General features: G+C 42.9%; 1 protein-coding gene across 1 annotated transcript; it reads right to left on the bottom strand.

The window, feature by feature from the left end:
* Positions 1-91: 91 nt before the first annotated feature.
* On the bottom strand, positions 92-27671 carry LOC148364247 (msx2-interacting protein). Its single transcript, XM_088338328.1, has 14 exons — positions 27409-27671; positions 24736-25050; positions 16004-16477; positions 15040-15194; positions 14099-14299; positions 11833-11984; positions 11616-11741; positions 11412-11525; positions 11021-11134; positions 10845-10945; positions 2560-9673; positions 2278-2472; positions 2047-2205; positions 92-974 (listed from the first exon to the last, which is right to left on the bottom strand). The coding sequence occupies exons 1-14, from the start codon at positions 27489-27491 to the stop codon at positions 843-845; spliced, it is 9435 nt and encodes a 3144-aa protein (XP_088194454.1). The 5' UTR covers positions 27492-27671; the 3' UTR covers positions 92-842.
* Between the last annotated feature and the right edge of the window lie 57 nt (positions 27672-27728).

The following is a 27728-nucleotide window of genomic DNA, read 5'->3' as shown; positions in this document are numbered from 1 at the left end:
AAACTCGAACTTTTAAAGTAAAAATGTACGTTTTACACAAAGTATATGGCCAATGACAATACTCATCTAACAACTAAGCAAAATGTAAATATTCTTGATTTCTTTAGATCTTTTTTATTTGAGTTACAAAATATGAAGTGCCATCAGCAGACTCCACAGGGAAGTTTGCTAACCTTCTTGTGTTACAAGTATTTACACCCAAGGAAAAACAATGAACTCAAGAATACCCATCTCTTCCCATAACGTGTTCTGGTAAAATCCCAGAGTTCAAGTCTCTGCCGGGGTTTCCGAGTTCCTTGTCAAAGTTTTAAATATTTAAAATATTTACAAGGTTCCATAGTTCCAAAGGATAACTGTTTCTTGATGGTTTGCGAGTGGAGGTGTAAACCGTTTCAGTAGTGGAAGGGGAAGGAACCAAGCTGGTGAGTTCAAATCTGTGGTCCTCTGCAAGGTCTCGCTTTTATTGTTGTCCTCTTAAAGAAAAACACAGTCCAGGCAGTCTGTACAGATTAAAAATTACATCAAGAAATGTCTTGAATCCAAGTTCTTCTTACGGGAGGGGGAAAAAAAAATTGAAAAGGCCATCCTCGTTGATTAAACTTGCTCATCAAGAATTTGAAATTTGCTTCACAGAAAAGTCAAAACTCTCGACTCAAATAAATAGAAATACAGCAGAAATTGTCCACAAAAAAAAGAAGACTTGAATCTGGTTTGGTCCATCCCTGAGGTTCTTTCTTGTTGACAGGGACAAAAAGACCAGTTGTAGGATGACAAAATTTGAGGTTGAAAGTCTGGGGGAAAAAAAAGTATTCCTCAAGTTTATGAGTTCCTGGCAGCCAAGGTCACACAGAGGTGATGACAATCATGAGGTGAGGAGAGATAGTGGAGATCCTGTTGAGAAGGTCAGGAGCCAGTTGGGATAAGTGGCTCTCGGAAAATTCACACGGTGGGAAAATCTGCAGCACGTAAGCCGGCTGGAAAAGAGACAGGCGGAAGAGTTAGCCGACTACAAAAGTCTGCTTAATAACATTTGAAAGGGAACTATTTGATCGTACAATTATCAAACCAAACCAACATTTTTGAGTAGCGAAAAACGAATTGTAAATCCCTGTTCGATTAAGTTTTGTAAATAAAGAAACATGGCGAGTGTCATTAGCATGTCTTTAGCCGTTGCTCGCTAAGGCAGAAATAGGAACGTCAGCGTCGACGATTAGCATCGCAATCGTTAGCAAGATATTGCTTTAAAAGACAATTCTGTCCTTTTCTTCATTTTGACTGCACCCGGTGACAGTGGGATTCAAAATGGACGGGAAAAAAACAGAACTAAACGAATTCTGGCCAGGTTTTTTTCTTCACTCCATCTTTAGGAAAATCGGAAATCCCAGTGAGCAGAGTTGCGAGCTACTCAGACCAGGAATCCAACAGGGATTTAATTTATTATGGAGCTTTACATCAAGGTGACGGTAGGAATCGGATTATTCCTCGGCGCTTGACTGTGAGCTGCCTAACATTTCGAATCATGGCACATACCCATGGATTTCAGATTCCCTGAATTGGAGAACACCAAATTGAGTTTTCTTTCCTTACTTGATGAGCTTTCTTGTCATTCATTTGAATTGTCATTGAAATTTGAAGTCAATTTATTGTGCGCCTGACACAAAAACACACTTAGGTTGATTCCAACACCCGTGTGCGCATAAAAGTAAATTTTGCGACTAATAATACGTTTCCAGCCGAAATTAGAGTAGATGACCGTTCATTCAACTGAAATAAAAATAAAACTGGGTGGGTGAACCATTATTTACCGCATTTAGAATTTCTCATCGAACACAAACCCTAATGAGTGTAGTTTCACTATAATTTATGTTGAATGTTGTCTATTGTTCCATCAATTGCCGGCTTTTGTTCATATAATTTTGACTGTTGTGTATTTAAATTTTACCACTCAATAAACCTAGAACGAGTCTAGTAGGTTTACTTCCCTTTGCCTAACAGTATAGGTGCTACATCTGCTCAAACAACTGAACAAATCACAAAAAGGCCTACCTGATTGGAACCTGGATTTGGGATATTAATAATGCCAGCCGCCAATTTCGCCTGCAAGTAATTTATAAAGGCCGACTTCAGGGCTTGCGTCTGGTTCAGAACGTCATCTTGATCTCGTCCACAAGGCAAAGCAAGCAGGAGGCAGAAGTCGCACTCTCCCTGTAGCAAAACAAAAATGTGATCAAATGGAGGGAACTTGACAGGATTCTTTAGCCAATAATGAAAACTCACAGTCATTCTCCTGGCTACGCTCTCTAGCTGTGACGTCTCGAGGCGCATCCTCTGGACAATTCGCAGGAAGGCGCCACCTTCCTGGAGTGGCAGCGATCGATGAGCCAAAGCCTTGTTGCCACACACGAAATGCAACTGGACTGCTGCCGTGTCGTTTTTTAGGGCAAGTAGCCCTTGCCAAACGATCGGATATTTCTATAAAAGTTTCAAGACAAGAATAGGATTAAAACAAAAAAAAACCTAGGGCTGTAAAGTGGAGATCTGCAAAGGGCTGAGTCTTACCGTGAGCAATTGCACCATATTGACAGGGTGTGTCATCTTTCCGTCAGAAACAATATGCGTCGTGTCTGGCATCTGGGAATGGACGCCTCTTGACGGGTTTGAATACATTTGAGAATACTCCGGGAAAGCGCCGCTTAGTCCAGGTTGTATGAGCGAAGCTCTCTGAGGAGATGAGATTGTAGGTCCTGGCTGTCGGATCCCTATTAAGCCGTCTTTAGGAAGAGGGGAGTGTGGCCTTTTAGCTTCCAACGGCTTTCCTAGGTCTTTCTCAGAGATGCACTTAGGCAGAATGTGTGCCCGTGGAGACAAGGACATAGGCAGACTGGAAGGTGCAGAAGTTGGAGGGTGAGTATCTTGAAGATGCCCGGAATGAGGGTCCGTGGAGGAGCGCTCCCCTTGGTGAAGGAGCGTGCGCATCTCTCTCTGCGCCATATACGCTTCCATCGGCACGCCGCTTCGGAATCCGGCACGGGGATCGGGCTGCATGGTGTCCGGTTTGATCTGTGCCGTAGGCTGTCGTACTTGCTGGTGGAAACGTCTGGAATCGTCTTGCTCGACTTCATGGCTCCTCAAAGCTCCCGGGTTCACCTTGAGTACCTTGTCCCTGGCCACCGTTTGGGGTGAAGTGGGTCGTTGCTGCATGGGACCGGGCCAGGGCGACGAAAGTGACTCACTATGCATCCCATAGCTCATCACGGAAAGTGGAGGGGTATTGACCCGGACGTCTCCTTGGACGAGGTGTCCTACCGGGATTGACTGGGTGGCAGGGTGCGGAGACATTCGGCCCAGGCCTCCAGGCATGCTGTGAGGCGGCATGATGACAGACTGCTCTGGATGATGCACGCCCGTGATAAACGGTTGCATGGCAGGCAGCCCAGTGGGTAACATGACAGGTATGCCCTTAGGTGATGAAGACCCAATGGGGGAGGGCACTTTAGTAAATGGAGAGTGAGGATGGCTTGATTTGCGTGGGGATCGTGGTTCCTGTTTGATACCTCCAAGATGCGAAGACGTTCTGTCACCGCTGCTGGTAACGTAGCTAACGTGATTTCCAGGAGGGGAAGGCAAATGTGGACTTATTGCCGGACTTATGGCAGACGCCCATTGTGCCTTAGAACCGTCTAGGTTATGTGAATCTCCACTGTCCACTTTTTTCTGATGTTTTGAAGGCATGTACTCCTGCAAGTACATTGAGCTTATACTTTGATTGCCGACTCCCTGCGCAAGACGCTTTACAACTCCTTGCGGCGCAGAGTGGTAAGAGGTCTCCATTTTGTCTAAACCTGTGCCTTCTTGCTTAGAAGAACAATGGATCTTACCAGAATGCCCATGGTCTGTCTGGAAAGAGCCTTTTTGAAGGCCTGATGGTGAATGACTGTACATTTCTTGTTTAATTTGGGGCATAGATACCAGCTGCTGAGATTCCATGTCACCTGCTGTTGCCTGTGGAATTTGACTTATTTTGGCACTTATGCGTTGGGGACCCTCCGTTTTTTGTCCTGAGTGGCTGAGTACCACTACTCCTTCAGATGTGTTTACTCGGAGACCTGAGCAAGGTCCTGTCCCAAGACTGGAACTTTCAACAATAAAGCGTGTAGAACTTCCCCCTTCGTCACCAATATTTGGTCCATGATAGGGTCCAATGTCATCTTTGCTGGGCCTATAGTTGTGTTTAGGTAGAGCCATGTCCACACTTTGCCTCACTTTGTCTTCATGCTCAGGGGGGATGCATACACGACTAATTACAGAGGAGTGCAATGCAGTTGATGCTATGACAGATATCACAGACTTTGTCTCAGGAGACGCTTGAGCAGCTGGTGTTCGAATGGACTGTGACGGCATCCTGCAATCGGGGAGTGGTGATTTATTTGGGACAACTGTTAATGTGGCATTACGCGGAGTCTGGATCTGTTCTGGGACAGTGTGTAGATTAGTTGGTGCATAACTGCTCCCTGCCATAGACATAGTTTTGTGTTTCAAAAGAATCTGCCGCAGATCACTTGAGCCACGATCACTTTCTGTATTTTCAGAGTCAGGGGAAGGTTGGTTTTCCTTGGATGCTGCTGGCAATCCTGGTACCGAAGGAATCCCTGTATCGACAGGCTGGCGCAGCCAATCTGGTGGAGACACAGGCACTCTATTGTTTTGAGTGGGTTTTATATTTGGTCTGCATGCCATTGGTGATGGCGAGGGTGATTGCGGCGTCGGCACAGCAGGACTTTTAGATTGAGGGAACAAAGGTTTTATACATTGAACATGCTTTTCAGTCGGTGATTCTGACTCCTTCACATCAAGTGGCTTGGTAGAAGGCTCAGGTTCTGGCTTCCACACAGTGGGTGTGATTACAGCAGCAGTAGCTGAAGGTGGAACAACTTCTGGGACAAGCTTTATATTTGAATTTGTTGTGTTCTGAACGAGAGGTGTTGCAATTTCGTCACTTGTCGGAGGTTCTTTTGAATCTTTCCGTGCTTGCTTTTGGCCTTTGGGACCTTTTGAATTCTTGGGTCTTCCCTTGACTTTTTTGGGTGTAGTTTGTAGGAGAGGCTCATCTTGGATAGTAACACTATCTATTTCAGGTTTTTCTCCTTTGGGGGTCTGAACTGGGTCTTGCAGCTCTGGTTCTGAAGTTACATCAACACTTATTGATGTTGCTTGGGATACCGCGACTGGCACGTCCTCAGCAGTAATGGAGTCGATAGCAGCAATAAGTTCTGTTTCACTGGCTGGATTAGTTTTTTCTTCATCTGAAAAACTTTTCAAGTCTGTGATTGGGCCAGTCGGGGTTTCAGGTTCACTTGGAAAAGCCGGATTGGTGAGTTTGGCAATGTTCTCCACAGCCTGTTCCAATTCCATCTCCTGTGAAATTAAATCCTTAGTCTTTTCCAGATCGTCTTTCTTTTCTAAAGAAGACAATTCACTGTCTTCTGTGTTAACACCTTTGCTGGTACACTTCGACACATGATCTTTCACTTCTTTCACATTTAGCCTGATTTTTAGGTTCTTGAGAACAGGAGATTTGGGGTGCCTTGGTGACTTGAGCTTTCCTTTAACAGGCTTATCTTTTTCTAGGGGGGTCTTTTCATCTAACACCGGAGCATACTCATCTTTGAGCTTTAATTTATCTTCATGCATTTTTTGAAATGGTGGATCGCAGTCTCTGACCATTTCACTTTTGATTTTGTCTTTTTCTTCTTTCTTTTGGTCAGCCTGAAGTGATTGGGCTTCTTTAGATACATTAAGCAAATCCAACGTAGTCTCAATAGGGAAATCAATTTTGCGATTGTTACCGTCAGTCAACTCTGATTTCTCCTTCTTTGTTTCTTCACACTGATGAGCTGTAGACAACTGACCAATCGAAAGTTTTGTGGCACTAGGAGAGGATTTTCCTTTCAAAGTTTTAGGAACTTTTTCACAGTTCTCTGGTTCAATTTGATCTGCCTCTTTATTGTCCGGTTTTAGTTTGTCCATTTTAACCACTGAAGCTTCCTCACCGTGCTTACGATTCTTAGGAGGACGGCCCCGTTTAACTATTAGAGTGGGGGCAGGTGAATCTTGCTCATTCATCTGCTGCTGTGTATGATCTTTATCTGTGCCACGTTTTCTTGCTGAACGCGGAGACTCATGATTATCCTTGGCAGTACGACATGGCACTTCTTCAAGTGGGGTTGCATACACAGATTTCACATTTCGACGTCTTGCTCTGCCTGATGAAATGCTCTGCTCTGTAACATCGATGTCCAAGCCGTGAACAGGAGACTTTCCTGTAGACTTATGTTCTGCTCTTGGAGAAGAACCACGTTTTAGTTTCTCTTTGTCAATGCGCTCACTCTTTCGCGTTACTGGTTTTTCAGGAGTTGATGCAGGCACAACAGTCAAAGCAATATCATTTGGGGGTGGTTTACTCTTTTTACTTTTCACTTCTTTCATTTTAATCTCCTTTTTGGTAGAACTTTCCTCTGTGTTAACATGAGCAGACTCCTTAGGAGTTTTCTCTTCCTCTGGCTCTGAAACTGCACAGTATGTGTCTGCCTTTAGTATACAGTCTTCATGTTTCAGTACTGTACAACATGGGTCTTGAGAGACTTCACTCTGTGCTGCTACCAAATGAACTTCTGGTTCAGACTTAGTATCACACTCTTGTAAATTGAAGCTACAATCCTCTTCAACCGCACGTTTTACATCTTCTGCAACATCCATTCTAATTTCAGCCGGAGAAACTTTATAATTTATATCTGAGTAATTGGTTTCGCTTTTGACCAATGCATCTTCAGAATAAGTGGTGTTCTCAGTTGGCAAATAATGCACCGGGACGTGTTCAAATTCCTTTTCCTGTTTCATGACGATGTTTGTCGGAGATGTATCAGGGGGCAATTGAGATGTTTGCTCTATAGCAGGTGGGTCTTTTAGAACCATCTGTGAGATGGGGGAGGTTATCCTAGGTTCAGAAATCGACTCAGCAGGACTGATGGGTTTTATTTCTGGCTCAGTGATAGAGTCTTTGATTTCAGGTGATTGTAACATTTGTGGATCTTCAGCTTTACCGATAATTAACTCTTGTTCCGTTTCACGCAGTTCGTTTTTGTTCTTCTGTTGTTGCAATCTTGTGAATTCCAAAAAACGACTATGGAAAAGAACCACTGGACCGGGGTCAAGTTCGCCATCTATACTTCCATGATGATTTATTTGATTTTGAACATTCTCGGCTTCGGCATATTTTTGTTCCAAATGCTGAAGTCGTTTGGAGTCCAATTCAAAAACAGGGCTGTGAAGGAAACGGGATGCAAACAACTCTCTTCGCTCTTGTTCCTCTGGCTTGGGCTCCTCTTTTCTGTCATCGAGTTTGTCTTCTGATCCACTTCTGATCTTTTTCTTTTTCATATACCATGATGGTGTAGGGCGTGGTGTTGATTCAATCTTTTCAGTATCTTTTCTGTTGCGGAAATTTGCAAAGTGAGAATCATAATCCAAGAAGGACCAGTTATCTTCTCTAGTAGATGAGAGGGATTTTGCTCGCTCAAGTAGAGCCTTTGTATCTGGTGTGATCGTCTGGTCAAGTGCAAAGGAGTAGAACTTGTTTCTTTCCAGATGTGCGGTTTTTGGATCTGAAAATCTGTCACTCCTTGCCCTCTCTGAAAAAGGCTTTGAGGTAGAGGCCACAGGAGAATGGGGTTTGGCTTCTCGATCTTCTTCAGAGTCTGATCTCAGCTCCCCTGGCTCTGTATCATGCCAAACACTATATTCCAAACGCTTGCGGTTGTGAACATTTCTGTTTAGATTTCTAGAAAGATTTACGTCAGGTAACATGTTCTGCTTAATTCTGCTCTCCCATCGTTTTTGTTGCTCGTCTTCTGAATTATGCGCGTTTGATTTATTTACATGAGTGCTATGTGTTCGTTTGACAAGGAGCTCCAGATCAGCGTCGTTCTTTTCACTTCTAGCAAGATCTTTCTGAGAATGATTAAAGTCCTCCTCTGTATGTTGGGAAAACTGGTGTCCTGGAGATGAAATGTTGTTCCATTCTGGATCTTCACTTTTTTGCCTGAAGCTTCTGTAGACACGCTCTCTTTTAATTCCTTCAGTGTCAAATTGGTCAAGCTTCTTTTGTTTGTGGGAAGGGAAATTATCTGTGACATCTTCAGGCGGTTTACCAACTTCATGTACAAGACTGCGGTGTTCCAGATCTTCACTTTCATTTACTAGTGGACTTCCTGATTTGTCTCGTTTTCCGGGTTTGTCTGACTCTCTATGTTGCTGCTGACGTAAACGTCTATTTTGTTCCATTTGCTTGCGGTAGCTCTGGGACAGGTCAATGTCAACGTGTTCATCTTTGATCTTGCCTCTTTTGGCAAGATCAGGCACCTGAATACTAGATTTTAAAATTGTGGTGTGCTCCTGTTCTCTCGAAGAAGATTGGTCTCCATTTCCATCATGTGAATATCTCCGAGATGTAGAATGGGCTTGGAGTCGTTTTGGCTCAGGCAGGTCCAATGATCCCTCAGATTTCTCTCTCTGCCCTTTAACGTCCTCTTGAATATCCTTTGAATTTCCACTTTTAGATCTTGAATCTTTACGTTGGGTGTCTTTATGCCTATCAGAGTCTTTCTCTTTTCCATATAGTGTATTCGAATTAGGATCTTGTGATTGATTACAATCTTCTTCATCAAGCCTACTTCGCTTTTGATGCAATGTCTTTCCACCAGAGTCAGCAAAACGCCTTTTTCTTATGGCAAGCCGATCCGAATCCACTATCGGGTCCCTTCCGTCATTTCCAGTTTCAGATTTTGTATGCTTTTTGAGGCGATTTTTTCCGTCAATATCAGAATTGTCAGCTTGAGCTGTTTCAGACCTTTCACTTTTCTCTGATTCATGATGAGCAACAGAAGGCTGACTTCCAGATATAGAGTCATCCATCTTATATTTCTGCCTGTCTTGGGTATCTTGGTCAGTTACCTTTCCTTTTCCAATGCCTGCTTCTAAAGAAGTGTCAATCTCCATTTCTGGTAGAGTATTAGGGGGACACTGACCCTTTAATACCCTTGATTTGACTCTCTCTGTTTTTTCACCTTTCTCTTTCCGTTTTGGCCGCTTGGTTTTTTCAGCTCCCACCACCTTATCTTGTTGACTGTTTTTTTCATTCTTTTCAGTCTTTGAAGCATATTCTAGCAAAGTCTTTTCAGATTTTTCAAAATGCGGTGGAGAGAGCGAGCTTACACTACCACTCCTTTCAGAGGATTGGCTATAAACCCGTCGCTCAGATTCTCTAGGAGCTCGGTCTGAAGATGATGGTGACACTGCTGGGGTTATAGGCCGACGATGATGAGATGGACTCCATCTGCTTCTGTCAGCTTCAAAGCGTTCTCGTTCTCTTTGAATATACGTGTATTTTCTAATGTCTTGCTCAAAAGGATCTCTGTAGTCTCTGTAATCCCGGGGATCTTCATGGTAACGTGGGTCATAATGATCACCTTGAAAATGTTCCAATTCAGGGAAACGTTCCCTATTGCGGGCCGCATATTCTCTTCGGGCATCCTCTGTGTAAAGTCCCGGTGTGCGTATGGTTTCATAGTATGCTCTTTCGGCTGTAAAATCGTGGTAAAGGGTCCTTCGCTCTTCCCTGTTGCATGAATATAGAACAGAAGGGAAACAGACAACAGAGTTGACCAAATGCTTTCTTCTTTAGACATGAAACATTTGGATACATTTCCAAAAACATCTACCGTATTTTCCGCACTATAGGGCACACCCCGAAAAAATAGTTTTTGGTCCTATATCTTCCATAGATAAGGCGCACCGGATTATAAGGCGCTACAATGGGAACGTCCACAAAACAGTCAGATGATTCAGTCAAACTGATTACCCCCTTAACATTCCCAAAGCTTGCAAAGAAGCAAATACGTGTCGTAGACACGTGCGGATGCGGTGTTCGTACGATGTCACTTAAATGCGTCATTTCAAATATCATTTAAAAGGTTAAAGTCTTGGAATTCAAGAAATGGCAACCATTGCTTAGTTTCTATTTTCTTTTTCGCTTGCAACTTTATTGTGCATATGACAATAAACACTTGGAATTGAGTTTAATTCACTCAACTCATCACAGCAACATCAAGATCGTTCTAAAACAAGATACCGGGAAAATATAAAGCCGCATAACTCACCTAAGTTCTCACGTTCAATAATGATACGCAATCATGGTCTTCTTACAACCGTGAGTGTAGTAAATCCAGGAGAGTAAAATATCTACAGATACAGACTAATGAAACATGTTTCTTTATGGCGTTGTTTAGCAAGCTTGCTATTCAGTCATCTTTTTCGGCCAATTGCAGGGTTTGTTTTGGCCCTCTAGCGTATCCGAGGCTCTGAATAACTTCAGCCAATAGAGATCGATTTAACGGATGATTGACACATCTTTTTCGGCCAATTGCAGGGTTTGTTTTGGCCCTCTAGCCAATCCGAAGCTCCGAATAACTTTAGCCAATAGCGATCGATTCAAAAGATGACACATTGGTCAGCCAATGAAACGCTGGTATATAAATCCCAGCATACACCGCGGACTACTCCACATTCGGGGGAAAATCGAGTCGGCGGCTGTTGCGTAAGTTGCGAGACCTTGCGAATTTTGATATTGAGCCATATATAAGGCGCACTGCATTATAAGGCGCATGGTCAGCTTTTGAAAAAAATTAAGACTTTTAGGTGCACCTTATAGTGTGGAAAATACGGTACTCTAAATCCTTGCAAATAGCTGAATTGAAATGAATCACATAATAAAAATGAGGATGATTTACCGTCGTTCAGGAGGAATTTCATAATGCTCTCTAATGTCTTGACCAGATGTCTGCATAGATCTGAGGAATGCTAGCTGGCTCTCTTGGCTTGCAAAATCCACCTGTTGCAAAAAAGATTACACATATTGAGACTTCAAACCTTTAATAAAATGGCCAAAGTCAAGAAATTAAGTCACCTTAATTTTGCTGCCACTAATCTTCCAGCCTTTGGTCTCTCGTACAGCTGTCTGAGCAAAATCTGTGTTGTTGTAGAAAATGAGGGCCATTCCTTTCAATCTGTCAAACAAAACCTAAGAAAAAGAGCACAAATAACTAAGCCACAAAAAGAATGTTCAAAACTGCTGAACAGTCAAATGCAAATCCCAAAAATACATTCTCTTTTTTAAAAAAAAGGTCAAAGTCTTAGCAAGTCATAGTGTAATCACTATCTAGTGAGCGTAATCAGGAGGGATGGGGCAGGGTCCACATTGGCCCTGAAAGCTTGAAGCCATGGATAAACTTTGTTACCTTGAGAGGTCAAAGAACAATGCAAATGAGCAATTTAAATTTTATCTGAAAAAAACTAACCTTGACAACATGTCCGTAGCGACAGAAATGCCGTGTGAGGTAGTGCTCTGTGATGTTGGTTGTCAGCCCATCAAGCCAAACACATGCTGTGGGCATACTTTTCCCAAAACCGAGCTAACAAAAAAAAAGAAGAGCAAAAGAGAGCGAAAGTAAGTATTTGCCTGAAAAAAACTCTCCATAAATAACAAATTTGTTTTGCATTACCTTTAGTCTATTACTACCAAGATACTCCCCATCCATCTTTTTGATGGCTTTGCAAACACTTGCAATATCAGAATACTGTACAAATGCATACTGAGGAACTCCGTTTATTTTCTTGATATCAATGTCCTTTTTAGAGAAAACAAACACACAGAAAACATGTTTATAAGTCTATGAAAAACACTAAGAACAAACATTTAGTATACTTAAATAAGCTTACGACAATTTCTCCGAAGCGTTGAAAAATTTCAAAAAGTTGCTCTTGGCTGGTTGTCTTCTCAAGGTTCCCAATGAATAGCGTTCTAGTGGCTTTTGGGTGGAATTCGTCGATCCTCCCATCTAAGGGCCTGAACTCATTCTCACTTTCAGTTTCTGAAAAATATAGTATGGATACATGTGTGGTTAGAGGAAAATATCATAATTAACTGACAGAACAGAGTGCACTTTGGGGGAACAAATAAGTCTAGGCAAAAACAGAAAGGTGCTCAGTCACTTAAAATTCCACAAATGCAACCAGAATAAGTATTGTAAATATTTTGTGAGTCTTACATCTTGTGTTCTCTTTTGAGTCTTTATTACGTGTTTAACCAGGAGTGACACGTCTAATCTTGTTGCATACAACGTGCCCTTACGTTGTTATCAATGACAAATAAAAAGACAATTCAATTTAATTCAATGACAACTGTTGACCCAAGTAGAATAAGTGACTAATGGCCAGCCATATTTACTATCTTGCACACAAATGAGTTAAGCAACTAATCTCTATTGTCATACAAACTAGAGTCATGAAATGTATAGAAATCGTACGATTTGCAGCTGTAAAGTATAAGTATACTAATTGTAATTTGGGGACTTCAGTATTCCTATTTCCACCATTATTAATTCATTATTCATATTCCCTTTTTATTTTTATGAATTGTTGACTCACTTCAGGTGAATAGCAGTCGGATTTCAATAATATATTTAATACAAAACCCAAATAGATAATGATAAAATGCATAAACTTCACAAAAGGAAACAAAAAAAAAAACTATGAAATTTACAATAACAAAAACACTTGTCTAAATCATTCATACAGTATTTTGTTTCTTTTATTGGATTTACTTGAGACTTTTTATTTTCATTTTGTGGATTTCTAATAATAAAATTAGATATGTGAAGCATTAGCAATTCACTTTGGGGAGCATTATGATCAATTATGTATGGGAGTCCTGGTCTGAAATAATGATTGACTAGCCGTTGACAACAGTTTTATTTTAACAGTCAGGATTTTGAGACATGTTTTGCTAGGCTCTTTTGTCCTCAGTGGCTTCGGCACCTTATCAAGGATAGTTTGTGTTTGCATAATATACTTATTAATATACAATCTCAAGAGACAGCAATAAAAAAATATTAGAAACGTACAGTATGTCACAAAAGTGAGTACACCACTCACATTTCTGCAGCTTTTCCTTACAACTTTTAACACTAAATAAATATCGAATTGAAACAATGAAAATAAATCTGTGTAAAGCTTATATATCATTGTAAATTTGTTTCTCCCTTCAAAAAAAGAATCAAAGTATAGCCATTAGTAGCTAAACCCCTGGTAACAATAGTGAATACACAATGGAGTTAAAGTTCCTGAAGTGTCAATATCTTATGCGGCCATGATTTAGCAGAACTACTTTAATCATCTTGGCCATGGATTTCACCAGAGCTGAACAAATTGTCACTGGAATGCTATTCCAAAATTTAGGAGCTTGTGCTTCTCCACTTACCGCTTGAGGATGCCCCAAGATGTTGACACGTGACATGGGTGGTTAGTCCATCACCTTTCCCCTTAGCCCGTTCAGAAAAGCCGCAATCATCTTAGAGGCGTGTATGGTGTCATGTCATGCTGGAACCCTGCCCTACAACCCAATTTCCGGAGGGAGAGGATCATTCTCTGCCCCAGTTCTTCACTGTACATGCTTGAGTTCATGTCTCCCTCAATGAAATGTAACTCCCCAACTCCTGTTTTACTCATGCAGCCCTGACCCATGACATTCCCACCTCCAATCTTGACTATAGGCACGACACAAACAACTTTGTGTTCCTCACCTGGTTGCTGCCATACATGCTTCACATCGCCCAAGCCAAATTAATTAATCATTCTCTCATCAGATCAGGAGACCCCCCCCCAGTAATCCATGGCCATTGTTGACCTATCAAGCTCTGGCTTTTTTTCTGTCTGCACTGTTTTTCATTCCGTTCCGTCAGTTGTTAATCAAAGCTGTTGTTTTTACAACTTTTTGTAAACTTGTATATAATAACTATTGAAAGTTTTTAATAATTCATATTTATTAAATTTACACAGCTATACAAGCTTTACACAGAGTTCATCATTAAGTGATATTTCTTTAGTATAGTTCTATTAAACAGTATAAATGAAATCTCTGGAAAAATGTTAGGAGTGTACTCACTTTTGAGACATACTGTATATCGCTTTAGGAACCATCACTTACCAGGACCATTCCAGGCTGTAACTTCAATCAGCATGCCAAAGAAAAGTTTTCCTTTTGGGACACTAAGGGCCTTCTCTTGATCCTCTTGCTGTCTGAAGAATACCAACCCATAGCGATCTTCTGAGGCTCCATGTATCTGCACGGAGGTCACTTTACCATGTTTCTTGAACTCATGGAACAGTCCGTCTTTTAGGCTTGTGTCTGCAGGGGGGAAACTTTGTAAGTCTACAGAATAATGATTATTTAAACACATCATTACAAGACTTAACAATTCAATCTCTGAGCATATGACAGTGTCTATGCAGTTTTGTTCACAAAGCCCAGGAAACTGTAGTATTCCATTTTTTGATTGGTTGTTTTATTGCAAGAAAAGTAGAAAGTCTTATGTAAAAAACAAACGAAAAAAACTTACGGCCAAAATTCAGACAAACACAAAATCAGTAGATGGTGTCATACTAGTCATGTTGGCTGGTACTTCAGGCCAGTTTCCTCACATTAGTCAATGTGATTTCTACTGGAAATCCCAAAAGGTTTTGACAACAAAGGTTTCCCAAAACAGATGGGTTTTGAGAGTTCCTCCTCACAGTTCCACAAATCTGTTGCAAAATACTACACGTTTTGGGGGACTCAAGAAATTTGAAGGACAACAACACGGCGAATCCCATTAACACAGCAAGTGAGGCAGCTCTGAAACAGATGGCTATAGTAGTGAACAGCGAGTGCATGCTGCATATTTCTGCTTACAGTAATTGGAGCTTTGCTAACCCTGTCGCTGGCGACTTCGTGACTGTTTTTTCTGAGTTGAGTGCTTTGACCTACTAAAACTGCGTGCGGCAAGTTTACATGCCTCGGTACTAATTCCTCACATTTTCCATGTTTAAAAATTTGGAAATACCTTGTTTTATAAGCCCATTCTTATTTGATAAAGGGGCCGAGCTCACCTGTCGACCGTACAGGTAAATTTTGCACTTTAATCCCAAAACTTCTCCGTGGTTCGTCTGAATCAAGCAGCATTGCTGACTGAGGTGGTACATGTGCAGCTGACGACTGAACAGAGCGTGCCCTGGATCCATCACTTGAGCTGCTGTTGGAGTCACTGCAATTAAAAAGGTACAGTGTTTAGGACTGCAACAAGTAATCGATAAAATTGATTTTATCAATGATTAAAAGCGTTGGAAACTAATTAGATAATCGATTAGATGCATCAAGTGATTTATGAGCCAATGAGTACGTTAAATGAAAGCAAATAAGAGTGCACACCTTTCCGTTGTGACGCTGGGATTTTTAGTAACGCATTAGTCCTGCATCAAATTAATAAACAGTGATCCAGATATACAGAGAGAAAATCTGAACATAAGTACATCAAATAAAAAAACTAAAAAGAAAAATAATAATGGCGCGTTTAACTTTACCCAAGGCGACAACTCTACAACTCGAGCGTATATCATATTGGGAATGTTTATCATATTCCAAAGTTTAACCCCCCAAAAAATCTGTTGACAAAATTGTAAAGTTTGTTTCTTTACATTTTTTTTGAGGAAAAAAATATTCTACACATAAATTGGTATGTATTGCTCTTTCTTTGCCTTGTATGATCGGTCCAAATATAAAATTATCTTAAGATAAGGTGGTAGGAAAAGAGTATCTTACATTTTTGCTGGCGAATAGCATACATTTCTATGTATTTTTGTTTATTGACAACTGAATTGACAAACACTTGTAACTTATTGATTTATACTACAGAATATTTTGTTGTTTTGTGCTCTATTTTTCTATCAGTCCAAAACTTGATTAATTGGATAAAGAGGAGGGAATTAGAAACAACAAAGAAATCAAATTTATTGATTATGAAATTGTTAGGTGGGGAGCTAGTATGGGTGCAACAAACAAAAGAAGCTGCCACACCTGCCACTGCCCGTGCTGCTGGTGCTACTGACAGAATCAGAGCTTGAAGATCTGCTGCGGGATTGAGATCGTGGGCCTCTTCCGGGGGAGAGAGTGGTTCGTTTAGGGGAATGAGCAGTTTTGGAAGTCTGTCCGGTTGTCCGCTGGGGGGAAGGGTGTCGAGACTGTGAAGAATGCGATGATCGGCTCCGGCGGTGGTAAGTTCTATCGACACGTCTTCCTCGGTCATCTCTGTAGAGGTCGCGACGTGTGGCAGTCGCAAGTGAGAATGTGTCTCTAATTCTCGAGTCAAAATGAGGGTCCGATGCATCAAAGGTCGCACTGATCGCACTGTTTCCAGCACCGGCAGCAGCAAACAAAGACCGCTCCCTGTAATAGTCTGCATTGTAGTGCCGCTGTCTGTCAAATGATCCACTGCGGTCATGATGTCCATATGAGCTGTGGTCAAACGTACGTTCACGGGTTTCTGAGCTACTGTGAAATTAAAAAAGGACAGAAGAGAAAAATGCCCATAAGATCATTGAAATGTATCTATGCATTCTAAGTTGCAGATTGACACAGCTAAAAATACTTTTCTAAATTGCAGAAATCTATTTTTATCATCAAAAATCCGTAGTTATGCTTTAGGGAGGACATCAATACTATGGCAAAAGGAGAGTTTAACCAATTCAATCGGAGGTTAAGAAGGCTCAGTTCCTACTTTGGCCTCCCAGTATCAAGTCTGAATGTTCTCCGTGCTTGCTTTTGGCTTTCCCACATTCATTCCAAAAACTTGTGTCTGTTAAACTGCCCTTAGGTGTAAATGCATTTTTATGGTGCGTAATGTGTAAAACAGGCATCTCAATCATTAGTCCGATAGGCCGGACCCAGCCCTACAAATTTCTGAGTATGTCATGAATAGAAGAGAGTCTTTCGGTCATTTCTAATCAAAGGTAATACGTTTTGAAATGCTCGCTCTGGCTGCTAGAGGCCAGTACATCCACTCTCAGCTTTAGCAGGGCCAGCTTAGTAGTTTGATCTGAAGTACTCTAATCCTATGGCCCAAGCACTGCTTAAGATTTTATTTATTTTTTAATACATTTTAAACGAGTATAAATATTAAGACAAAAATTAAAGATCCGACTCGAGTTTGTATAGCGTGGTTACCTGGTTCAGGTGTAAAACTACACTCAATAAATGCCAATCATTAAAGTAATTTTTTCCTACTGTTTGTAAATAGATGGGTTATGCTTAGAAAAGATTCCATGTCATCCATGATTATAATATGTAGGGTAGGCGACTAAAGTAGGCTGAATGATAAAACATAATACTGAAAAATTACAGTAAGCTAACATTTAAGTTTACATCCTTTACTGATCCAGCCTGTCAGAGCGGAAAGTCTGGGTCCAGCCCCGGAGCCAAACTTAGGCTAGGTAAACACTGCAGGGAAATCAAAAATTTTTGCACAGACGCAACCTATATCCAATCTGTTAAAGTCTGTTTAGCAGCTTTTTTCGCACTACACTCATGCCACGTTCATTTGCGTTCCACAATACGATCTTTTGGAATGTGACTTGTGTGAACGGTTGAAACGCATTCATGCGACCTGCACGTTATCGATAGGCGGGAGAGGTCACTTTTCTGCCTTCAACCAGGGGGGGAAGCAGAGCAACGAACGAAAACACAGAGTGTCATTAATTTACTCATTCATGGAATATGAACACGAGTTGATATTGCCAACATTGCATTGCATGGATCCGGATTCGCAACATGTTGCTCGACATCACTGCGGTTAACAACAGTGATGCTCGTTGAGAAAGCGATAGTATCCTCTAGTGGTAGTTAACAATAATTACATTAAAATCACACCACTTAGAGCGCAATTAATGGGGGGGGGGGGGGGTTTGGGGGAAGAAAGCAAGGTTGGGATTTAATTAATATAGTGGTACCTCTACCTACAAATGCATATACATACAAAAGTTTCAGGTTACAAAGTAACTGGACGGGAAAAAATTGCTTCTAGTTACCAAGGCCTTTCAGGATCCAAAGTAAAAAAAAAATACAGTACAGTACGTGCTGCGATTCGCCGCTCCCAGAGTTTTATCTGGCAACCCATTACGTATGCGGGAATCCTGGCATACTTTTCGTGTCCCCTTCCCGCTCTGTATACAGTCTACTGTATGGTACCGCTACGAAGAACTATTATTCACAATGGACACCACGAAAGAACATGCAGAAAAGTGGACAAGGAGACTATAAGAGAAGGAAACTTTTACTGGCCATTGAAACAGAGCAAGAGATAATAGAAAGGTATGAAAACACATACCAATCTATTAGGAGGAGTTCAGAGACGACAAAGGAGGACGACACAACATTCATTTAGTTAGCTCAAATTTAAAACATTTTTGCAAAGATCCACAAAGTCTTTGAATTTGTGGAAGGAAATCACCCAGGATAAGTGTAGACAGGTCAGGCTATCACTCATTATGATGATGCAGTTGTCAAAAGCAGACGTCATTAGACCTTTTTTTTTTAAGAAAAGCGAGGCAAAAATCACAGCTGAGGACCAGTAAACAGGTAAATTAATATTATTTTATTCTAGATATTTTGAATACATTATGTGCTGTGATATAATCTTAATGCACATTTCATGTTGATGCTCTTTAATGATTTATTTGAAAACATTACTTCTGCCGAGCTGGGAACGGAATACAGTGGGACCCCGCTACTTCGCGCTTCGGCGTTCGCGGATTCAGAGGTCCACGGGCCTAAAAAAATAAAAATAAAATAAACAAAAAAATTTCAAAAATAAAATTTTTGAGCATTTTTGAAGGGGCGTCGCTACTTCGTGGTTCCACGTTTGCGGGTTCAGAGCTTCGCAGGCCTAAAAAAATTATAGAATAAAATAATTTTTTTAAAAAAATATATATTTTTTTTTAAAGGTGCGCCACTACTTTGCGGATTTCCACTTATCACGGGTGGTTTTGGTCCCCATTAACCGCGATAACCGAGGTCCCACTGTACAGTTACATTGAAAAGGCATCTCTACTTACAAATGTTTCATATTAGAAAACTACTCCCCGAACATATTAAATTTGTAAGCAGAGGTACAACTATGGTTGAGGGGAGAATAATACAATTTCACCATCCGTGAATACTTCCGCAAACATCAGCACATTGCATGTGACGTCACTTTTTAGTCGCATTTAGGTGGAAATGTGAACGATCTCACATCCATCCATCCATCCATTGTCTTCCGCTTATCCGAGGTCGGGTCGCGGGGGCAGCAGCGTTAAAAGGGAAGCCCAGACGTCCCTATCCCCAGCCACCTCCTCCAGCTCATCCGACGGGACCCCGAGGCGTTCCCAAGCCAGCCGAGAGACATAGTCTCTCCAACGTGTCCTGGGCCGCCCCCGGGGCCTCTTGCCGGTGGGACATGCCCGGAACACCTCCCGAGGGAGGCGTCCAGGAGGCATCCTTATTAGATGCCCGAGCCACCTCAACTGGCTCCTCTCAACGCGGAGGAGAAGTGGCTCTACACCGAGTCCCTCCCGGATGACTGAGCTTCTCACCTTATCTCTAAGGGAGAACCCAGCCACCCTGCGGAGGAAACTCATTTCAGCCACTTGTATCCGGGATCGAGTTCTTTCGGTCATGACCCAAAGTTCATGACCATAGGTGAGGGTAGGAACGTAGATCGACCGGTAGATCGAGAGCTTTGCCTTTTGGCTCAGCTCCCTCTTCACCACGACAGACCGGTACAGGGTCCGAATGACGGCAGACGCTGCACCGACCCGTCTGTCGATCTCCCGTTCCATCCTACCCTCACTCGTGAACAAGACCCCAAGATACTTGAACTCCTCCACTTGGGGCAAGACCTCCTCCCCGACCCGGAGGGAGCATACCACCCTTTTCCGACTTAGAACCATGGCCTCGGACTTGGAGGTGCTGATCCCCATCCCGGCCGCTTCACACTCTGCTGCGAATCGCTCCAGCGAGAGCTGAAGATCACGGCCTGAGGAAGCCAACAGCACCACGTCATCTGCAAAAAGCAGTGACGCAATGCTGAGGCCCCCAAACCGGACTCCATCCCCGCCAAGGCTGCGCCTAGAAATTCTGTCCATAAAAGTTATGAACAGAATCGGTGACAAAGGGCAGCCCTGGCGGAGCCCAACCCTTAATGAAGTCCGGGCGGATCTCATCGACCCCCGGGGCCCTGCCACCGAGGAGTTTTTTGACAACCTCGGTGACTTCAACCCCAGTGATACGAGAGCCCAACCCAGAGTTCTCAGGCTCTGCTTCCCCAGAGGAAGACGTGCCGGTGGGATTGAGGAGGTTTTCGAAGTACTCCGCCCACCGATTCACAACGTCCCGGGTCGAGGTCAGCAGCGCCCCATCGGCACTATACACAGTGTCGATGGCACACCGCTTCCCCCCCTAAGACGTCGGATGGTGGACGAGAATTTCCTCGAAGCTGTTCGGAAGTCGGCTTCCATGGCCTCGCCAAACTCCTCCCATGCCCGAGTTTTTGCCTTGGCAACCGCCAAAACCGCATTCCGCTTGGCCAGCCGATACCTGCCAGCTGCTTCCAGAGTCCCACAGGCCAGGAAGGCCCGATAAGACTCCTTCTTCAGCTTGACGGCATCCCTCACCGCCGGTGACCACCAACGGGTCTGAGGGTTGCCGCCGCGGCAGGCACCGACTACCTTACGGCCACAGCTCCAATCAGCTGCCTCGACAATGGAGGCGCGGAACATGGTCCACTCGGACTCAATGTCCCCCGCCTCCCTCGGGACATGGGCGAAGTTCTGCCGGAGGTGTGAATTGAAACTTCTTCTGACAGGAGATTCTGCCAGCCGTTCCCAACAGACCCTCACAACACGCTTGGGTCTGCCGGGTCGGGCCGGCATCTTCCCCCACCATCGAAGCCAACTCACCACCAGGTGGTGATCAGTTGACAGCTCCGCCCCTCTCTTCACCCGAGTGTCCAGAACATGCGGCCGCAGGTCCGACGAAACGATGACAAAGTCGATCATCGAACTACGGCCTAGGGCAGACCTGGGCACTCCGGTCCTGGAGGGCCGTATGTTCTGCATGATTTTTGAGGTTTCTCTGATCCAATACAGGTGATTCCAATTACCAGTATCGTTAACGAGCACTTGCTAGCTTGCTAACGAGGTTATAATTTGTATCACCTGAGTTAAAGAAGAGCAAACTTCAAAATCTGGCAGGACGTATGGCCCTCCAGGACCGGAGTGCCCAGGTCTGGCCTAGGGTGTCCTGGTGCCAAGTGCACATATGGACACCCTTATGTCTGAACATGGTGTTCATTATGGACAGACCGTGACGAGCACAGAAGTCCAATAACGAAACACCACTCGGGTTCAGGTCAGGGGGGCCGTTCTTCCCAATCACGCCCCTCCAGGTCTCACTGTCATTGCCCACGTGAGCGTTGAAGTCTCCCAGCAGTACGAGGGAGTCCCCAGGGGGCGCGCTCTCAAGCACACCCTCTAAGGACCCCAAGAAGGGTGGGTACTCCGAACTGCTATTTGGTGCATAAGCACAAACAACAGTCAGGACCCGTCCCCCCACCCGAAGGCGGAGGGAGGCTACCCTCTCGTCTACCGGGGTGAACCCCAACGTACAGGCGCCGAGCCGTGGAGCAATTAATATGCCCACACCGGCTCTGCGCCTCTCACCACGGGCAACTCCAGAGTAGAAGAGAGTCCAACCCCTCTCGAGAGGACTGGTACCAGAGCCCAAGCCGTGCGTAGAGGTGAGTCCGACTAGGAATTTCTCAACCTCACGCACCAACTCGGGCTCCTTCCCTGCCAGAGAGGTAACGTTCCATGTCCCAAAAGCCAGTTTCTGTAGCTGGGGATCGTCGCGCCAAGGACCCCTCCCTTGGCTGCTACCCAGCTCTCTGCGCACCCGACCCCTTTGGCCCCTCCTACAGGTGGTGAGCCCATGGGAAGAGGGTCCCACGTCGTCCCTTCGGGCTGTGCCCGGCCGGCCCCCGTGGGTAAGGGTCCGGTCACCAGGCGCTCGCCAGCGGACCCCACCTCCAGGCCTGGCTCCAGAAGGGGGCCCCGGTAACCCGCGTCCGGGCGAGGGAAATCGAGGACCAAAGTTTTGTCTCATCATTAGGGGTCTTCTGATCTGCGTTTTGTCTGGCCACTCACCTAGGACCTGTTTGCCATGGGTGACCCTACCAGGGGCTTAAAGCCCCCGATAACATAGCTCCTAGGATCATTGGGACACAGAAACTCCTCCACCACGATAAGGTAGCAGATCAAGGAGGATCTCACAAAAACATCAAATTTCACCCCCAAAAAACATCCAAATTGATCACTATGCACTGCAGTGTGAGCCTAGCCTTAGTATGACATCCCTTGTGTAAACAATTGAAAAGTCAGCAGGGTAGGCTGTAGTCTCCCCCAGAATTCATTAATGAGGATAAGAATGTCAAATATTCTATATTTTCAGGCCAGATGTTTTATTAAAATAATTAATTCCTGTTTAATAACCTGTTAGACTGCCACCTAAAATTACGAGCTAAGTATTGACAAATATGTCAAGTTTTAGGTGCCATAACAACTTTGAATTTAACTTATCAGTTTCTTAAGCACGTTTCTTCTTTTACAATTTGTTTTTGAAATTCAGTGATCCCCAAAAAAGAACAGGAATTGGATACAATGAATATGGATGCTTACAAAATAGTTTAGTTTGTGGCCTCAGGAGACTTTTCCAGCAACATTTACGTGAAAAAAGGGGTTAACCATGGACAAGTTGCCCGTCAGTCACAGGGCAACAGTAGCCAAACTGGTAGTCTGCTTTAAAATGCATTAAGAACACGAAACCATAAAAAAAAAAAAAAACAGATGCATGCAGGGGAGAACATTCTTCACTTCAGAAAGCCTTAGCCAGTAAGAATAGATTTCATCTTACTTAAAGTGCTTATGCTGCGACTTAATCTACCAGTACATATTAAAATGTTTAATATTTTGAATTCACTTTGCTAAAGTTACTTGACTAGGTATAAAAAAAAATGTTAAAGTGATGAAATGTTTGACATACACAATGAAATATGAATAAGAAAAGGACAGAAATACCAACCTTTTCGAATAGAAGTTACTGTAACAACTCCATATATATTCTAGATGGTCGAAATGTGAGCCGGAATGAAAAAAGGAGAAAAAAAAACCAGGAAAAAAACCTTTCTAATGTGCCAAAAAAGGCCGTCTCCGATCAGACTGCAAGTATTCTTCGTTTACTGTGGAGCATGAGGCTGGCAGATAATCCACTGTTAGGCAATGGAATTTCCTTCACGGGATGAGGGAAGGAAAAAAATGGAAAACAAAAACCACCACAGAATTAATGGATTGCTAAGCATGTAGAGCTGTGCGAAAACGCAGGAAAATAAATCTCCTAAAACAATTAACCTCTTGATTATATAGTAGAGTCTGTGTCCCCATGACAGAACATCCAAATAGACCGTCTAGGGAAAAAAGTGCTTGTATCCCTTAACCAACAGGGTCGTAGGGGCACCATTTCCTGTGGTGTTCCTTGGGCAAGTACATCCTGGTGGCGCCCATTCCTCTCAAGGCCAATTAATGTTTCCACCTGGTCTCGAACCTGGAATCTTTCGAGTGTTAAGCGAATGTGCTATCAAAAATCCCACTATAGATAAAAGAAAAAAGTATTCCTTCGGTTATGTCATAGTAACATAATATGGAAAATGGAACAGACTGTTCACATTTATACTCCACCCGTAAGATTCCAGTTGTTGGGTATGGCATAATTAGTTCCACACTTCATGGAGGTATCCGATGTGCTTGAGCTGGCTTGAAGTTTGTTGTGACATTTCTTTGAAAAACTTGGCTTCGGATTTTGTTTCTTTGCACACCAGGGGACCTTACACAGCTACATCCAGACTTTAGTAATCCAATTGAATGGCAGCTACACCAATCCAAAATACAGAATTCAACAGAGTACATCCATTGCATACATCCGGGGAGTATGTCCAATGGTGCAGTCTTCTGGCATCTACAGGAATAGTTCCATGGACCTTTTTGGTGGTAGACAGATCCCCTGTTTCTTGGAGTCTTCTTGGTGCAACTTTCCCATCGTGTAGGAAGTTGAGCTACTTTGTTTCATGAAATAGGCTTAAAAAGCAGCTAAATCTTTAGGCCTTGGCTCATTTATCGATTTTGTTCCAGATTTAGAGAAAGATGTATCCACAGATGTAAAAATGGGTGTGGCAAAAAAGTAATCCAGCTATCAGCAGTTGCCCAAGTAGACAAAAGGATAACCAGATGTAGGTAGTCCAGAGAAGGGGGTTGATAGAACACCAAATACCCATAAATCCACCACGGAAGGGATTTACTTCCAGTTTAGGGTCTTCATTCAAAAAATAAAAACTTAGATCCACATCCACAAGAATGGCTTGAAAAAAATCCAAAAGCTCCTAGAAAGGGGTAATTTCCAACAACATAAATCCAGAACTCGCCAGTATATTCCTTCTGGGTGTAATATCCACAAACAGACCTTGTATTAATGCAACCTTGAGAAATCATAATGCGTGTGGTTAATTTACTTAATCCCATGGGCATGGCAAGTCAATTATGATGAGTGGAAAAGATCCCTAAATTACCCGAGGCATTCATCCCTTTAGAACAAACTGATCTATGTGATTTGGCGTTACACCTATCTCATACCGAGATTTCCGCAGATTGGCGACCATGTCCACTTACCCATCTATCCTTCGTTCATAACGTCCCTCTCTGGTGTGAAGGGACACCGGTGGGGCAAACACCGGTGCAACTGTTCCCCTAGAGAAACCAGTAACGTCTCGACTGCTTGAAGGGGAGCTGTCATCGAGGCCCCGAACAGCACTTGGGACAGACCCAGGTTCATTGTAGTCTGTCCGAAGGTCCCGGTCTCCCATTTTGTTGACGGCATTGTGAGCCTTCTGAGCACTTTTGATATCCACAAAATCCACAAAGGCTGCAACACCGCCTTCTGACCCCCGCTTCCGCAGCACTTTAACACTCTCCACACGTCCATACCTGAAAATATGGATTAAATCGAACTGGATTTATTAATCTAAAATAAGAAATATGGGTCACCCAAACATTTGTAAAATGGACAGGTAAAACAAAGCATTAGTCAATCATGTACTTATTTGTCAACTTCCAGGTTTCCCCTGAAATTTATAAATTTATATCATTTTAAAATAGTGTATTCCATATAAATACATTTGTACGAGAAAATAGAAATATTAAAAATAATCGTTTTTTTTGTGGTACCGATTTTGCCTTGCCCATTTCAGCTCTAATCTGGATCGTCTTGGTCACTGGTAGCACACAATGATGTCATCATAGATTCCCAATATACACTATCAAATGTTGTGCAAAATAAAGGATTTATTAAATGTGTGGATTGATCTGCCTTTCTCACTCTAATGATGAGTAAAGTACTATACAGATCAGCTACTGAACTTTTTTTTTTAAATGTGTTGCTTTATGCGTGGAAGGTAAGAAGACTGTCTCAGTTATTTGTATATTCATTAACTTTTCAATCTTGGTATTAACAACATTCTACATTCTATAATATAATTGTTGGCATGTGATAATGGCGTTGACCATTTTTTTTTTAAATTAAGTATTTTTCTAGTAATGTTTCCTACAAATTTATCAGATGTTGGTCGCATGGGAAATCCGTAAACAGTAAGGCCATCATCACACAGTAAAATATTTTAATTAATTATTCGCAAGTTTTTTATTGTTTCGAAAAACTAGGTGTTATCAATGCAAAATACCTGGTGTTTCAAAAAAATAATACTTGCTCTTAGTCTTATTTTGTAATTCAACAGTTTTTAGCCTTGTTCTAGAAGACCAATTGCTGCCAATACCATTTTCGCATGAGGTTAACAATATACAGGAATGAAAGCCAAAGGGATCTGATATTTTGACATCTTTGTTGCAAAAAATAAATTGTGACGGTTTCTATTGCATAGTAAAACATACCCGTCAACCTGTACGGTTTTGACGCAAAAAGTACGTTTTTTATGTATTTTAAGACGTGTACGACGTACAAGACAATCTGTACGGAAAACGCAAATTTGTCAATTATGGGTACCATCCAGTAAACGCCGACTATCACGAAAAGGCAAATCAATCAAGTCTAACGAGTTTGCCGCGCTAGCCTCTATCTCGGTATCGTTTTTTCCGTTGAAAACGAAGCGAGCGGTTTGATGCAACTGTGCGCATGCGTCTGCCGCCTGGGGATTTCCCATCATGCATCATTCCGGAAAAAAATATGGTGTACGATTCTTTTGTACGGGAAAATACGACAGTTTGTATGGGCATGGAGCCGTGGAGGTTGACAGGTATGGTAAAACCATCTGCAGAACAGTTTGTGGAATCCTGCACTGCTGCGTATATTAAACAACGCTGAACTCACAGAAAATGTGAAAAGAACTAAGAAAGATGCTGTAAGGATTCTTTGTGTTTATTTGGTAAATGAAATAAACTCGTTTTCACAAGTTATCTTTGAATTTATTTCACAGTCTGTGCTGCTGTGAGTAAAAAGGTGTATTATCGATTAACTCAATTGCACTTATTAAGGGGAGCGATTTGAAGCTTATACAGCTGTCGAACTATGGAAAAAATGTGTAAATTGAGGTCTAAATTCGTTAAGGGAGCTGCTGTGGTTTGTTTTCTCATAAGCACGGGTGTTGCAGAGTTCCTCGAGCGGCCCTTTTGCCCACACGATAACGACGTGTGACGCTAACCTTTTCCAACCTTTCGAGCAAAAAATAGAAAACCCAGCTCTCGTTTTAGCAGAGTGGATACACGGAATTTAGCATGAACGTTATTGCTGAAATCGAATAAAAGCTCCAAATTTTGAAAATAGGCCCACCCGGTTGGTTCGCTCATTTCATCGCAAAATCGGGTAGACGTGTTTTAAGGCGTAAGTGACTAAAACCTAACCAAGAAAACGATATCAGCAACACAACCGAAATACACACAAAAACATGTTACGCATTGAAAGTTTAGGAGAAAGCAGTATTTAACGGTGAGTCATTGAGTCTTTTGTAAAGAGGACTAAAAAGGTAGCGACTTGCCACAAAATGGTTGGCTGTGTGCGGTAGCTAGCTTGCTTTTCGGATTTAGGGAAAAAGTTAGTAAAATCAGTCACTATCGGCAATGGCGACGCTCGGGTGTGTTAGCTCCACACGATTTTGCCTTTTAAACCGCGATGTGTGTAGTTAAAACCGAAATGAGTTTAGGAGGAAAAAAAAGCCCCCCACTCCCAACTTTGCACCCGCTAGCATTAGCATCGTTAGCATCGGCCATGGGCTAAGCAGTGTTGTATATGGCGCGCTGCTCCGCCAGCACAGAATCTCCTCTTGCGTAACCCACCTTTTAAAATGCTCCACGATTTTCTCCTCTCGAACGTGTTCGGGTAAATTTCCCACCCACAGGTGTCTGGTTTCCCGAACCATCTTGCGCTGTGTTTTGCCCCGTCACACACATATGAACGGGCGGGTTTGAGATGCCAGAAGGTCCGCCGGAACAAAATGAGCGACAGCGTATTTGTGCCGAGGAGACGCCGGGCCTCCTAGCTAGCTAACCCCGCCGCTCTTGTAGCTTTTAGCCGCGGTGCGTCCTCCAGTCGGCCACGAGAGCGCGCTTCAGGGGGTGGGGGGTGGCGAGCTGCGCGTGCACGAGATGCGCGCGTC

This window comes from Urocampus carinirostris, chromosome 6 (assembly GCF_059441175.1).
Source record: "Urocampus carinirostris isolate Australia breed hairy pipefish chromosome 6, RoL_Ucar_1.0, whole genome shotgun sequence".
NCBI lineage: Eukaryota > Metazoa > Chordata > Actinopteri > Syngnathiformes > Syngnathidae > Urocampus > Urocampus carinirostris.
Note: the sequence above shows the minus strand (reverse complement) of the source record. Positions and strands in the feature narration are given on the sequence as shown.

What these genes read in the sequence shown, in the direction of transcription:
- LOC148364247 (XM_088338328.1), bottom strand. Translation starts at nt 27,491, where the DNA reads ATGGTTCGGGAAACCAGACACCTGTGGGTGGGAAATTTACCCGAACAC. An exon ending in ATCGTGGAGCATTTTAAAAG is followed by an intron (nt 25,051 to 27,408) that starts GTGGGTTACGCA and finishes CCATATTTTCAG; the next exon opens with GTATGGACGTGTGGAGAGTG. An exon ending in ATATGGTGCAATTGCTCACG is followed by an intron (nt 2,473 to 2,559) that starts GTAAGACTCAGC and finishes AAACTTTTATAG; the next exon opens with AAATATCCGATCGTTTGGCA.